Genomic DNA, 13,339 nt, shown 5'->3' on the forward strand with positions numbered 1-13,339 from the left:
ACGCTGTAATCACCAGTGCCCTTAACTGTGTGGCATATTTGACATTTAGCATAACAGTGCAGTGCCTTAACTACCTACTAATTGAGCCTTATCACCCCACAGTTCCTCCCCGGGCCGTCTCCGCACATCTGCTATCTGACCTTTTGGCACAGTGATGGTTTGTGGGGATCCTAAGCAATGCAAGCTTCCATTTGCAAAACCCTACACATCCCCTCCTTCGGATACATGTGCTACCATGAAGGAGGGTGCGGCGGGATGCCATGCTTTGGACCCCCATGCCAACCTCAATCCAATACTGCAGGAGCTGCACTCAGGTTTTTGGGGGATAGATGTTAGGTTTGATACCTTGGTTTCTTGACTGGATTAGATGGGGGGAGCGCCTGGAGCATCAGGACACCAGGCTACAGGGGGCCGAAGAGTGATTTTTAATGCTGGAAGATGCACGAATCCAGTCTGACAGATGCCTATATCGCTTGGAGTCCAACTGCGTGTTGTCGTAATAAAGAACGAAAATCTTGAGGCGCGTGGCCTCCGTAACAACCTCTGCATCACGAGGGTCGCAGAGACCACAGACACCGGATGACTGGACACATTTGTGGAAAGAATACTGGGTAAACTTCTGGGCCGAGGCAACTTTATGAACACATTTGTTGTGGAGCGTCCTCACAGATCTCTTGGCCCACGTCCTGTCCCAGGTGCACCACCGTGCCCGATTGTTGCGGGAGTACTGAATTTGAGGGACTGCTATATAGCGCTACGTCTAGTGAGAGAAAAGGACCCACTGACTTACAGGGGATGCCAGTATCAATATTCCCGGATTCACCATGGCAACACAAGAGGCCCACCGCAAGTTTGTGGAGGCCAAAGTACTGTTGCGTAAACTAGGGTTACGCTATAGAATGTTATATTCAGCCAGGCTCAAGGTCGATGCCTATGGCAAAACATATATTTTCGACAATCCCAAAGAGGCCTTAGACTTCTGTAAAACCTATACCAAGGCTCAGTCACACTCAGCACAATCCTCTCTCAACCACTCCACGCCTTTTATGCTTTCCTCTAATAGCATGGATTAGTTCCCGCCTGGGTGACATTACATAATCTTGATGACTCTAAGTAACACACTGCTGCCAGCCTAATGCGTGTGATGCTGGTCTCTGTGTTCCTTTGTTGTTATCTGCTCTTCTTTATATAAACTGTAAACTATCCGTAATGTATGAGGCACTCACCGCTGTGGTGTTGTTCTCCCCCTTGGTTGATACGATGTCAACTATTAGGGTTTTTTTAACGGTTTTTGGGGTTGCTGAGGGATTTCACCTGGCTTGTTTATGCCGAGTGTGGGTGGGGGTGTCCATTGTTTCTACTGTGTTCATATACATGCTTAATGTTTGTTTATCAACACACGACGACTCACCTCCAAGCCCCTTAAGGCTGACCCCTGGATGTTCTCATGACTGTTAATATGTACAGACTTATGTCTATGTTGCCTCTCACTTTTATGTCCTGGAACATTAGGGGCCTCAATAACCCTCGTAAGGGTAAATAGGTATTGTAGTATCTACTTTGACACAACACCACAATAGCATTCTTACAGGAGAAGCACTTCACACTGCCATCCACATACTAATTTGCATCACAGTGGGGTTCCAACCGTTTTTTTACTCTAGTTACAGTTCCTATTCACGTGGGGTCTGCATATTGCTACATAAGAAAATCCCCTTTCACCATGTCTCCTCTACTGCTGATGCCAATGGCAGATATATACTTGTCAAAGGCGGGTTGGCCGGCTACAAAGTTTTACTCGCTATGCCCCAAATATAGATGATCCTGAATTATTTCATACTCTGCTGACCAAACTAGCCCACACAGACGCTGGCAACATACTCATGGGTGGGGATTTCAACATGATACTAGATCTGTCAATGGACACAACTGCTGTTAATCCATTATTGAAGACCAAATCACAGTGCGTCCTATGGTACATATGCGACACCCAGCAATTACGGGACCCATGGCTTATGTGACCACAAACAACTTTAGTACAAGCACTATTTGTCCCCACATGAGACATAAACGTGCATAGACTATTGGCTGATATCCCCCCAGTTGCTGCATGGCTGACCTCAGTCAACCACTTCCCGCATACGCTGTCCGATCATTCTCCGGTGGTGATGAACTGTTCTATTCCGCACCCTGGCGTGAGGGAACTCTGTTGGCACTTCCCCGCCCTAGTGCTTCAGGATACACTATTCTGTGCTGACCTACAGTTGGCCATAACAGAATACTTTGCATTAAACACAGGATCAGTCTCCTACAAATGCCACTCTTTGGGAAGCATTCAAGGCCTAAACCAGGGGTATGTGCATTGTTGAGTCTGCAGGCGTCCTCAAGTCCATACGCACTGGTGGAGGAAGCACTTCGAGACCTCGATCAGGCGGGCACCCGAACTGGTGGTGTTCCTGGTCTGGGGACTTGTGTGACTTTTATGGAGGAGTTCTGGGAATTAACAGACCGTGAAATTCTCTATTTGGGGAATTATCTCACTGCACGCCACTATAGTGAGGGCGATCGCCTGGGACCAACACTGGCCCTCCTGTTGGGGCCGCCATACTTGAAGGCCTACATCCTGGAACTATACACTTCAGAGGGGATGCATAAGGTGGGCACTAAGGAGGTACAATTGGAACTTCTTTCCTACTTTACCACACTCTATGGCAGTCACTGTCACCGAGTTGATGCGTCACTTGCCCGTTACCTAGAAGAGGTGGCTAAGGTCTGGCTCACGACAGCACCGCAACGTGTGAGGAAATAATATTAGCAATAGACACTTTAAGTGGTTCCAAGGCGCCCAGGCTTGATGGTGCTACCAGGGAGTTACGACAGCACAACAACAGTACCTTAGCGAGCCTTTCATGTGTGAGGAAATAATATTAGCAATAGACACTTTAAGTGGTTCCAAGGTGCCCAGGCTTGATGGTGTTACCAGGGAGTTTTACAAAGCTTATAAGCAGATCCTAGCCCCACAACTACTTGAAGTGTTCAACAAAGCTCTCACTACGGTGACTCTTCCACGGGGACTCTTCCACCAACAATCCAGGAGACAGTTATCACTCTCTTACCTAAACAATTCAAAGAGCCCCGTTATTTTGGCTCATATCCTCCGTTATCGCTATTGAACTTTGACAATAAGATACTGGCGAAATTTTGGGCGATGCAACTCTCCCAGTTGATGGATAGTATTATCTCCCCTATGTAGTCAGGATTCGTCTCCCATAGATCCACTAATATTAATGTGTGTACATTATTAGCTGTATTGCATAGGATAGAAGCCTCCACCCCAGCAGTGGTTGCCTTCCTAGAGGCAGAAAAGGCATTTGATTGCCTCAAATAGTATGTCCTTTTCGCCCCCTTTCATAAGCTGGGATTCCCTCTGCTTCACTGCCCTGATCGGATTGCTATATACAGACCCTAATTCGAGTTAACGGCACACTTTGTTCTTCCTTCCCCATTTATACGAGTACCAGACAGGGTTGTCCTCTTTCCCCTCTGCATTTTATAATAGCAATGGACACTTTGGTCCGACAACTTCAAAAAAATCACCGTCAAAGAGGACTGCACTTTAGGACTGGACCGCTGCTGTTATCGTTATGTAGACGATATTTTATTATTTATCTGTCACCCGGGCAGCAAGTTGGAGCTTATACTGCAGGACATTATCCGATTTAGGGCCCAGTCTGGGCTACAGATTAACTGGTCCAAATTAGAATTGTTTCCACTGACTGACGCGACTGTCCCAGTAAGTAAACAATACCTGTTAAAATGGTGCACGGATATGGCCAAATATCTGCGTGTCTATATCCACCATGATAAAGATCAAATACTCTGCCTTAATTATGGGCCAGCAATGGAGAAGCTCTCTACCCAGATTGATCACTGGGTGAAGCTGCCAATATCACTGGCAGGGCGAATAGCCATTATAAAAATGGTGGTTCTCACAAGAGTCTTATACCTCTTTATGAACATTCCAATCTCCATAACTAACTCCTTCTTTGTGGACATGAGCAAGTTGTTTTCCCACCTAGTTTGGGCAGATAGACGTGCAAAGGTGTGGTGGGAGGTGCTCGTGTTGCTCTTCGAGAAGGGAGGCGTTGGCCTACCTCATTTTCATTTATAATACTTAGTGGTGCAATGTTGTTTTGCATACCACTGGTACCACCCGGATATGCGCATTCAATATAATGTGCCAGAAAGAGACCTGGAGCCAGATGTAGCAAGGGGTTTTTCCCATTCTGTGTCAATGGGAAAATGTGTTTGTACATATGGCCCCTAGTATACCCCGCCTGCTGCGCACACTTCTCCCACAAGGTCACCTGGTGGACACTTCAGATGTGCAAACAGTATACACCACATGTTGGGCATGGCGGAGATTGGCTTATGCTGGCAGATGGGACGCTCTCCTACGTTACCGCTAGCCGGCAATCCATGGCTGCCGCTCACTAGAGATCAGCTGTTCAAATGCACATTAACCAAATTGTCCCTTTCTACCACAGGAGACCTAGTTCTGGATGGACACGTCTTCTCCAGAACAGGAGACGTGCGATACTCAGCAGCATCGCCTATGGACCACTTCGTCCTGCATAGACTCCAAGGAACATTGCGAGCCCTTGTTCTCACTTCCCCACTGGCACCTGATGACTTTCTACCGCTTACGTTACTTGTGACAGATGTTTAGAGCATGCTTGAACCTATTACCAACAAATGATGCTGCGCTCCGTGGCCACTGGGAGGCCGCCCTGGGGGCGTTCTATATCGGACAAGATGTGGACCGCTTGTTGCACACAAATACACAGTGAATTAATGGTTAACCACCACAGACGATACAATATAAATTCCTCCGAACTCATGTATGTTGTGCCAATTACACTTTTTAAAATAGATGCTACACATTCTCATGAATGCCCTAATGTCAAGCCCAGATGGCAGATCTCAGGCATGTCACATGGTCGTGCACATCCATCTCCACATACTGGAGAGATATATACACACGCCTTTCCCATATGGTGAATGTGACACTGAACCCCGCCCCCCTCCCTGCTTTATTGGGACATGTGACTGACGTAACTAAATCAAGTATGCAGCACTGGCGCTACTGCTCGCAAACCGCAAAATAGCCACACCTTGGGGGGCACGCTTTGCCTCCAAGACAGAGGCGGGGATTCGTAGCTTCATTTACTGTGACACAAACAGTGAAATCTATGCTTCCCTTCAACCACCAACTTCACGCCCCCAAAATATTTGGCACCCACATAAAGACCACCTTACCACAAAAGATGCCCCTTGACATTGTGGGAGCAGGGGAAATTGGAAGAGGTTGAGCCACGAAGTAGCACCCAGGAGCTATGTGCTCAGGGAAGGTGTGCACAGATTGAAATACATTGAGGTGGATATGCTGTACACCTCTGATCTGTAAATGGAAATCAGCCTTGACCACTGCCGGATGCAGGATTTACACACATTGTTGCGGTGGATGTTATCTTCCCTAACTGCAGGATTGCTAATTTTTCTAGTTGGGAGTAGCGGCTGTGTTTAAAGTGTCAAGTTTCCTTTTTTTGTTGAACATGGTAAAATGATTATAAATAGAGTTTAAAAAATATAGAGAACACTGCACAGCGGGAAGCATTTTTCTGGGAATGTCACAGGACCTTTTTAGGAATACACATGGAGACGTGTGCCTGTGGCAGCTTTCCTGAGTATGACTCTGTCATGTATGATCTCATTATAATTGTCAGTGGTCGTGCCATTTTTTGCCATTTGTGTTGACAAATCTGTATGAAATCTGACAGACATTTAGGTCTTCTCATTACAGAGGGGGGTCACAGATGCGTTCATTGATGACCCTCCTTGCCCTAACTTGTGTGATTTAAGTAAGTTAAAGGCACTTTTACTAAGAAATTTCACCCAGTAGGAAACGTTGCCCGAATATGAGCACAATTATATTATTATGACTGTCTTCTATTGATTTTAGTCATGTTTCAGTTATGCAATCCCTCTTTGCTTTTGCCAAATCTGTTTGGCAATATTTGATATTTATGATATTGTCAATCACATAACTTACACTGAGTATTTGGTCCTGTCTGTTGGCAGTGTTATAAACTATTACAAAGTACACTCGGAGGCCATATTATTCAAATTGCTCAGTGGGAACATTGTTATTACAGAGTGGGGTCACAGAAGCTTGTTCAGCATCCTCTGTAGTATGAATCAAATCAAATCAAAAGAAATCGTTATTCGGATTTCAATAATAATCCATAAAAGAGTTCACATAAAAAAAACACTATATGAAGTACATAACTTAATGAATCAGTTTAAAATCCAATTAAAATCATCACTAAAATTACAGAGTTAAAAAACACATAGTTAAGAAACCGACACACTATTCCATCCTAACGATAGCCATTAAAATGTATATTAAATGTGCCAATATAAGCCTAAAAGGTGTGAAATTGACTAGCCCACAGTTCCATTCATTTATAAATCATTTCCCCACCTTCTTTCTCTCTTTTACAGATATCGAAATAAAACGATAAATCGCAGCACAAACCTCATCAGTTTGTAATAACTGTAAATATTGAATTGCTTCCTTACATGTTGTGATGTTTAGTGACCTAAGTAACGGTATTAAGAAGGCCCTTCTCTGAACATTGTATAGTTCACAATATAGAAACATATGCAATTGTGTTTTCGCTGCTCGGTAGTAACATAGGCAAGGTGTTAAATCCCTAAAGGTACATGCCTTTGAGGGGTAAGCAACCAAAAAGTGAGCCATACCCAACCAGAACTTCATCAAGTAAAATCTATAATATCGTGGAACATGCTGTAAATAAGGGTACAATTTTGGAGTAGTACATAATGGGAGATATGCTGCCACCATACATTTCCCCAAATTACTCCTCCACCTATCCTCAGCAATTTTTACACGCAACTCCTTTTTAATCACTACAGCAGCCTGCTTAGTCATAGACCTGGGGTTAGAATACAGGTTTAATCTCTTGATACTACGCAGCATTTCCTTAATATACATTAACCATGTGCACCCCTGCACCAGTCACAATTCCATAGAGTCCAAAATCAATGACTGAGTAAGGGCCGCTTCCAGTCTGGTCCATAAGGACAACCACAAAGATAATGGGGCTAGCTTAATCAGATCCTCTAGCAAAGGAAGTCCCAGTTTCTCATGCGGAATAATAGCGGGTAAACTAGTGGGAAATGAGAGTAGACTCCTCAGAAATGTGTTTTCCCTTATTTGCAAAGTTGATGCACCCGTATTTCCCCAGACACCTGTGTCATAAGTAGCAATCGCTGTGGGCCTTGCTTTATACATTTTAATGATTGCTTTGAGTGGCGCACAGCCGAGTTTAGTAATAAATGTGTGCAGCGCTGCCACCGCCTGGTTATACTGCACAACCTTAATTTCTTTAAGGTGGTTCCACTTACACTCACTGTCAAAGGGGACTCCCAAATAGGTAAATGTGGTTACACAATTCAAATGGGGGTCCCTGATGTTAAACCGGGGAACCCTACTTCTAGGACGGCCACACACCATAGTGTATGATTTTGGTCTATTAGTAGTCAGACCGAACAATGTCATAAACTCCATAAATGTATTCAGAAGCTTTTGGAGCCCCCTCCCTGTTTTCGCCATAAGAACACAGTCATCCTCATACATTAATATAGATTGAGATCCACCACCGATCGTGAGAGGATTTCCACCTTAACCTCTGCTAGGGCTTCTTCTAACCCGTTAACAGACAAGGTAAAAAGAAAGGGGGCCAGAACACACCCTTGTCTGACCCCTTCCTAACTTTAAAAAAGCGAGACCATTCCCTCTTCAACCCATATCTGTCCTTTGCTTCCACATCACTATAGATTTGCGCCTACAAGTGCACGATCCTAGGATTTGCTCCTCATTTAATCAACATTGCCCATAGTTTACCCCTAAATAGTTTACCCCTAACATCATTATCAAATGCCGCAGTTAGATCCATAAACGCTGGGTATAAACATCCTTGCCTGTCCCCTACATACTTTTCTCTTAACAAATGGAGATTCAGACATTGGTCAACTAACCCCCAACCCTCCAAGAATCGCATTGTGCCTCAGATAAAATGCTATTGTCATGCGCCCTGGAGGCATTTAAGGAGAGCTAGCAGCTCCCGCGATGTGGGACGCACTGTTGTTACAGCAGGGGAAGCATGAACTTCACTTCCCAGCACTCTCGGTGACAGGGAGAGGGCTATTACTTCCTGTAGGAAAGTACCATCTTTCCCGGCATGGTACCCCCATTTCTACCTGTATGTCAGCATTTTTTTCCTGTCTCACTGTGGTCTTGCTGTTCAGGACCCCAGTGCTCATTGTTTGTGGCCTAATGTATGTGTTGTCAGTAGTGCTTTACTGGGTCACTGAGGCTCTGCTAACCAGAACCTCAGTGCGTAAATTCTCTCTGCTTTTAAATTTGTCACTATAGGCTAGTGACTTCATTTACCAATTTCAATTGGCACAATGGACCCCACTAGTGTATGGTACATAGGTCCCAGTGCAAAGAGCAGTCTTCCCTGAAAAAGCAGTCTTGCCTAGAGCAAGAGTCCAACTCCGACAATAGCACATCCTGCATCGTAGAAGCAGCTGGCTCCCCTGTAGCACCTCCAGGTGCAAATGGGAAGTGTAGGAGGCTGGTCTGGTTCGTAGTGGGTACCTTGCGTACTTACACCTTATACCAGGTCCAGTTATCCCTTATTAGTGAAATGGAGTAGTGTTCTAGCAGCTTAGGCTGATAGCGGTAGCTATAGCAGAGCAGCTTAGGCTGAACGAGGAGACATGCAAAGCTCCTGCAATACCACTTATAGATACACAGTACTTATACACAAGTAAAGACAATACTCAGTTTACCAAAAATAAAGGTATTTTATTTTGGTGACACAAGACCACAAATATATTAGAGGCAATACTCCTTCTGGAGGTAAGTATTATACACAATATATACACAAGACACTACTACATTTCACTATAAGGGATAACTGGACATGGTATAAGGTGTAAGTACCCAGGTACCCACTACAAACCAGGCCAGCCTCCTACAGTGACATAGTACCAAAAATATCTTAGAGGCAATACTCCTTCTGAAGGTAAGTATTATACACAACATATACACTAGACACCAACTAAGGCAAGTAATTATACATAGGATAGTACAAACAATAGGAAATGCTATAGAATGCAATGGGAAAAACTAGGTCTAGGCGCAACACAAACCATATACTAAAAGTGAAATGTGAATCACAAATTCCCCCCTAAACAAGTGTAGTGTGTAGAGAATCGTTGGGAGAGTAAGAAAACCACAAAGGTGAGTAAAATACCCCACCCCAGAGCCCAGGAAAGTAGGAGTAAAGTACTGCAAGTTTCCTTAGGACACAATACACCTCATGATTAGAGTTATTGTAAGAACCAACCAAGTCTGCAAACAACAAATGGTGGATTCCTGGACCTGAAGACCTGCAAAGAGAGGAGACCAAGTACCCTTGGACTCCTCTCATAATGAAGAGCGTACTCCTAAGGACACAGAGGGTGGATCCCATCGACGTAGACTGTCCTGAAGTCTTGTTGACACAATTTGAAGGAGGTAAGACTTTGCCTTCCCTGAGAGCGACAGTACCCCTGTCTACTACGTCTTCTTCACCTCCTGAGGCCTCTGTACACTATTAAAAAAATTCCTTCATGCACAGCCTGGCCCAGGTCCCCAGCACTCTATCCTGCGATGCTCAACTTGCTGAGTTGACCTCCGGCAGCGTGGGACCCTTCTTTGTAGTGCTGCACCAACCGCGTTTTGCACCTTCTTTGTCCCCATGTCCTGGGACTCCAGTGAGTTGGTGCACAGGCCTGCAAGCCAAAGGGTAAGCTAAACTCCTGATTCCTATTAAAACTAAATAGGATCCACTACACTATTGTTATAGCGGGGTGAGCCTGAACTTCACTTCCCAGCACTCTCAGTGGCAGGAAGAGGGTTGCCACTTCCCATTCGTGCCTGGGGGTGCTTAAGGAGAGCCAGCTGCTCCCACAATGCTGAGCTGCTATTGTTACAGCAGGAGTAGCCTGAACTTCACTTCCCAGCACTCTCAGCGGCAGGAGGGGGGCTGCCATTTCCCATTCGTGCCTGGAGGTGTGTAAGGAGAGCCAGCTGCTCCCGCAACGTGGAACGTGCCCGGGCGAACACCATGGCAGGATCGGGCCTGCCTGCGCCCATCTGTGCCTGGACGAGGCTGGGCTGGGCCCCTCCTCTTGGTTTTGGGTTCTTAAGCTAAAGGAGTCTTCTAATTGCTGCTAATGGGAAAAAAAGAAGGTGAGTCCGACTACAAGTATTGCCACCATGAAGGAGACATTATGTATTTTCTCACTACAGCTATGTCTGCCCTAAATACTGAAATTCAATTGGTAGAGGAGAGATTGGGAGTGGCTAGGAAGTGACTAGTTTTCCCTCCTCAGCTCCCAGTGAAGAACCCTAGCCAACAGTCCTTGCTAGGGGTGACAGGTGGGTGTGTTCAGGAGGTTGTAGAGGGAAGAACCAAAGGTGATACTTCACATGTCCAAAATGGCTGTGTCCTTCGGGAGGACCTAGAAATTTAATCTGTAGGCGTTATGGGTGGTGCTGTTGTGACTGTTAATCATGATAATAACGTGTGCTCAGAAAGAACTGTCACCCAACCCACTAAGCTTAAGACAGACCCTCAGAAACTGGGTATCAATAAAACAAAAGGAACTAAACCCGATGGACCTGTTAGGGTTGCCCCCCCAGGTGCATCAGTGTCAGGCTAAACATCAGAAATTTACAGGGCCTCGACTGGGCTCTTTGCATGAGGAAGGTAAGTCCCAGGATGGAGGACTGTTCAAGCGTATAGTGGAGAAAGCACTTAAACCTTTTATTAGTATATTGAACAGTATTGATTCTACCTTAAAAGATCTCTTGAAGTGTGTGAAGTCAATGTCTCACCTGTTCTAGGTGTAGAGCGGGTTAAAGCCTCTTGGATACACCATTAGATACTCTTAGTGTTAGTGATGAGCAAAACAGGAAGGAACAATTCAGACCTAGAGCGCCCACTCAGAAAATGGATGTTACTATGGGTTGACCAGTCAGTACTAAAGTACTTCAAGAGAACTTAGCAGCAACATCCCAGGGGAGTGCAAGGAAGTTGAGGGGCCCTGAGGGCAAAGGATTCCAGAAATGTGAGGCTGGTTTACTTTCTAAGGATCGAAATCTACATACATTGCAGCTCTCTCCCCAATGTACTCCATATGTAGTTGTGCTAAAAAATGTTCCTGTGTTAGTCCACACAGCTGTGGAACAGGATCATCAACTAAAAAATCAGGGTGTCCATTGGTTTAATAATTAATTGGTGTGTGAAACAACAGAGTCTCTTTGGAAAGGTATTATTGGTGTAAGGAGTGTTCAGTGGGTAGGCTTTTCTAAGAAGCGAGTAGCTAGTGATTGTGTGGTGGTGAATTTTAGGAACTTCGTCCATCATCCTTTTCTGTTGCTAAAGTTGCCCTAAGTGTCCAAGGTATGCCCAGATGTGGGTCCCTAGTTCACTGTGCCACTGGATTCAAGTTAGCCTGGCTGATGAGGGGTGATACTCCAAAACTGGTCCCAGGATGCTTGTTTACGGTTCAGGGAGGACCTGGCCTGACAGTTCGGGCTAGACTCATCCCATCGTGAGCAGGGTCAAGACTGACTTGCATATGACAGAGTCCAAACTAAGGTGGCATGGTGAGCAAAAGAAGGATGGATTAAACCCAGATACTTGCTTTAGGGTGAGTGTTTGAAAAGTTCCAACACTTTGTCCATCATCCTTTTGTGTTGTTCATGAACACATTTACTCTGGTGAAGCTCTTGCCAGGGGGGCTGTGCCAAAAGTAGCTTATGCTGCTGTTAACATAATGGGGAGTATGGATACCCTTTCAATGAAGCAGCACAGTGCTTACTGGTGCAGCCTGGGTATCATTTATCCACTGCATCCAAATAATTTGAATGCGCTGCAAAATTATGTAATCTCACCCAGTACCCATCTGATCAAGAATTCAACTTACTGTGTGAACACATTAGAATATACGGCGGTGTATAATGTATGATTCACTTTTGTGATATGCTGTGCAATGTTTTGGGTGCACAGTAGGTGAGGAAAGTAGGACAATATGACCAACGTTTGATTTGATTCAAGGTTTGTTATACTTGCCATATTTGGAGTGTGAAATTAGTTTTCTGCTTTGTTTAATGTTGTATGATGTTTTTATTTTAACCTCTGATATATCATTACTAAAAACCTGATCAAGTGCTTACTGTTACAAAAAAACATTTTATTTGATGAACATTTTACACGTTCAGCCCTTATAGCTGTGCAACTCTATATTCTCTTTTAAATATGACACAACCTATGTTTTGGTTTTCAGTTGTTCGTACTGATAGCCTTAAAGGTAGGAGAGGTCGCCTGCCTTCTAAGCCAAAGAGTCCCTTACAACAGGAACCTTCACAATTCTCTCCATCCTCGCTTCCAGTCAGTATGATGAACGGCATGATACAGGCGTTCACAGAGACCACACCTACAGAATTTGATTATTCTCAAGTAAGTTTGCAATGTATCAGTAGTGTGCCGCTACATAATACGAGATTGATTTGGATCAGATGTTTGCATTCTAGAATACAATGTTGGTTAAGCTTGATATGTTTCAGTGTAGGAGTTGTTGGTAGGTGTATTCAGGAAACAAATTCCTGAATAGAAAGTGGAGGAAAAGAGAGACTGAATGTTATGGGAAGCCGTTCATGTCAAAATTACAGTTCCCTATATAGGACACCTCCAGGAATGCATAGCGTGCTGCAAAATGAATATGACATACACCAGAATGAATGTACTATATGTCAATATAAATATGATACATGGCAGAGTGCATCTGACTTGAACCAAAACAAATATGAAACCAGGCAAAGTGAATATGCTACTTAGTGATTATTATGAATAACTCATACTCAGAATTGAATAAGAGATATACTGAAATATATATCAATCATACTGAAATAAATATGTACCTCACTGTAAATAATAAAGCAATCACTGAAACACATACAATATTTGTCAAAAAGAATGAGACATTTCTTGAAATGACTGACATACGCCAAGAGGAATATGACACACATTGGAATGAATATGACACCTTGAAATGAATAAAAGGTACTGAAATGAAAATGTTTTATTCTGAAAGGAATATAATGTGCAATGGACATTACATTTATAAAAAAATG

The 13,339-nt window shown here is 44.2% G+C and overlaps 1 protein-coding gene across 1 annotated transcript in view; it reads left to right on the top strand.

Annotated features, from left to right (window-relative positions):
* NR4A3 (nuclear receptor subfamily 4 group A member 3) overlaps nucleotides 1–13,339 on the top strand; it is a 1,945,388-nt gene that overhangs the window by 111,980 nt on the left and 1,820,069 nt on the right. Inside the window, exon 3 of the mRNA XM_069218875.1 lies at nucleotides 12,493–12,665. Within this exon, the coding sequence (XP_069074976.1) occupies nucleotides 12,493–12,665 (173 nt within the window). The remainder of the gene's footprint in view (nucleotides 1–12,492; nucleotides 12,666–13,339) is intronic.

Source organism: Pleurodeles waltl, chromosome 2_2 (genome assembly GCF_031143425.1).
Source record: "Pleurodeles waltl isolate 20211129_DDA chromosome 2_2, aPleWal1.hap1.20221129, whole genome shotgun sequence".
In the NCBI taxonomy this organism is placed as follows: domain Eukaryota; kingdom Metazoa; phylum Chordata; class Amphibia; order Caudata; family Salamandridae; genus Pleurodeles; species Pleurodeles waltl.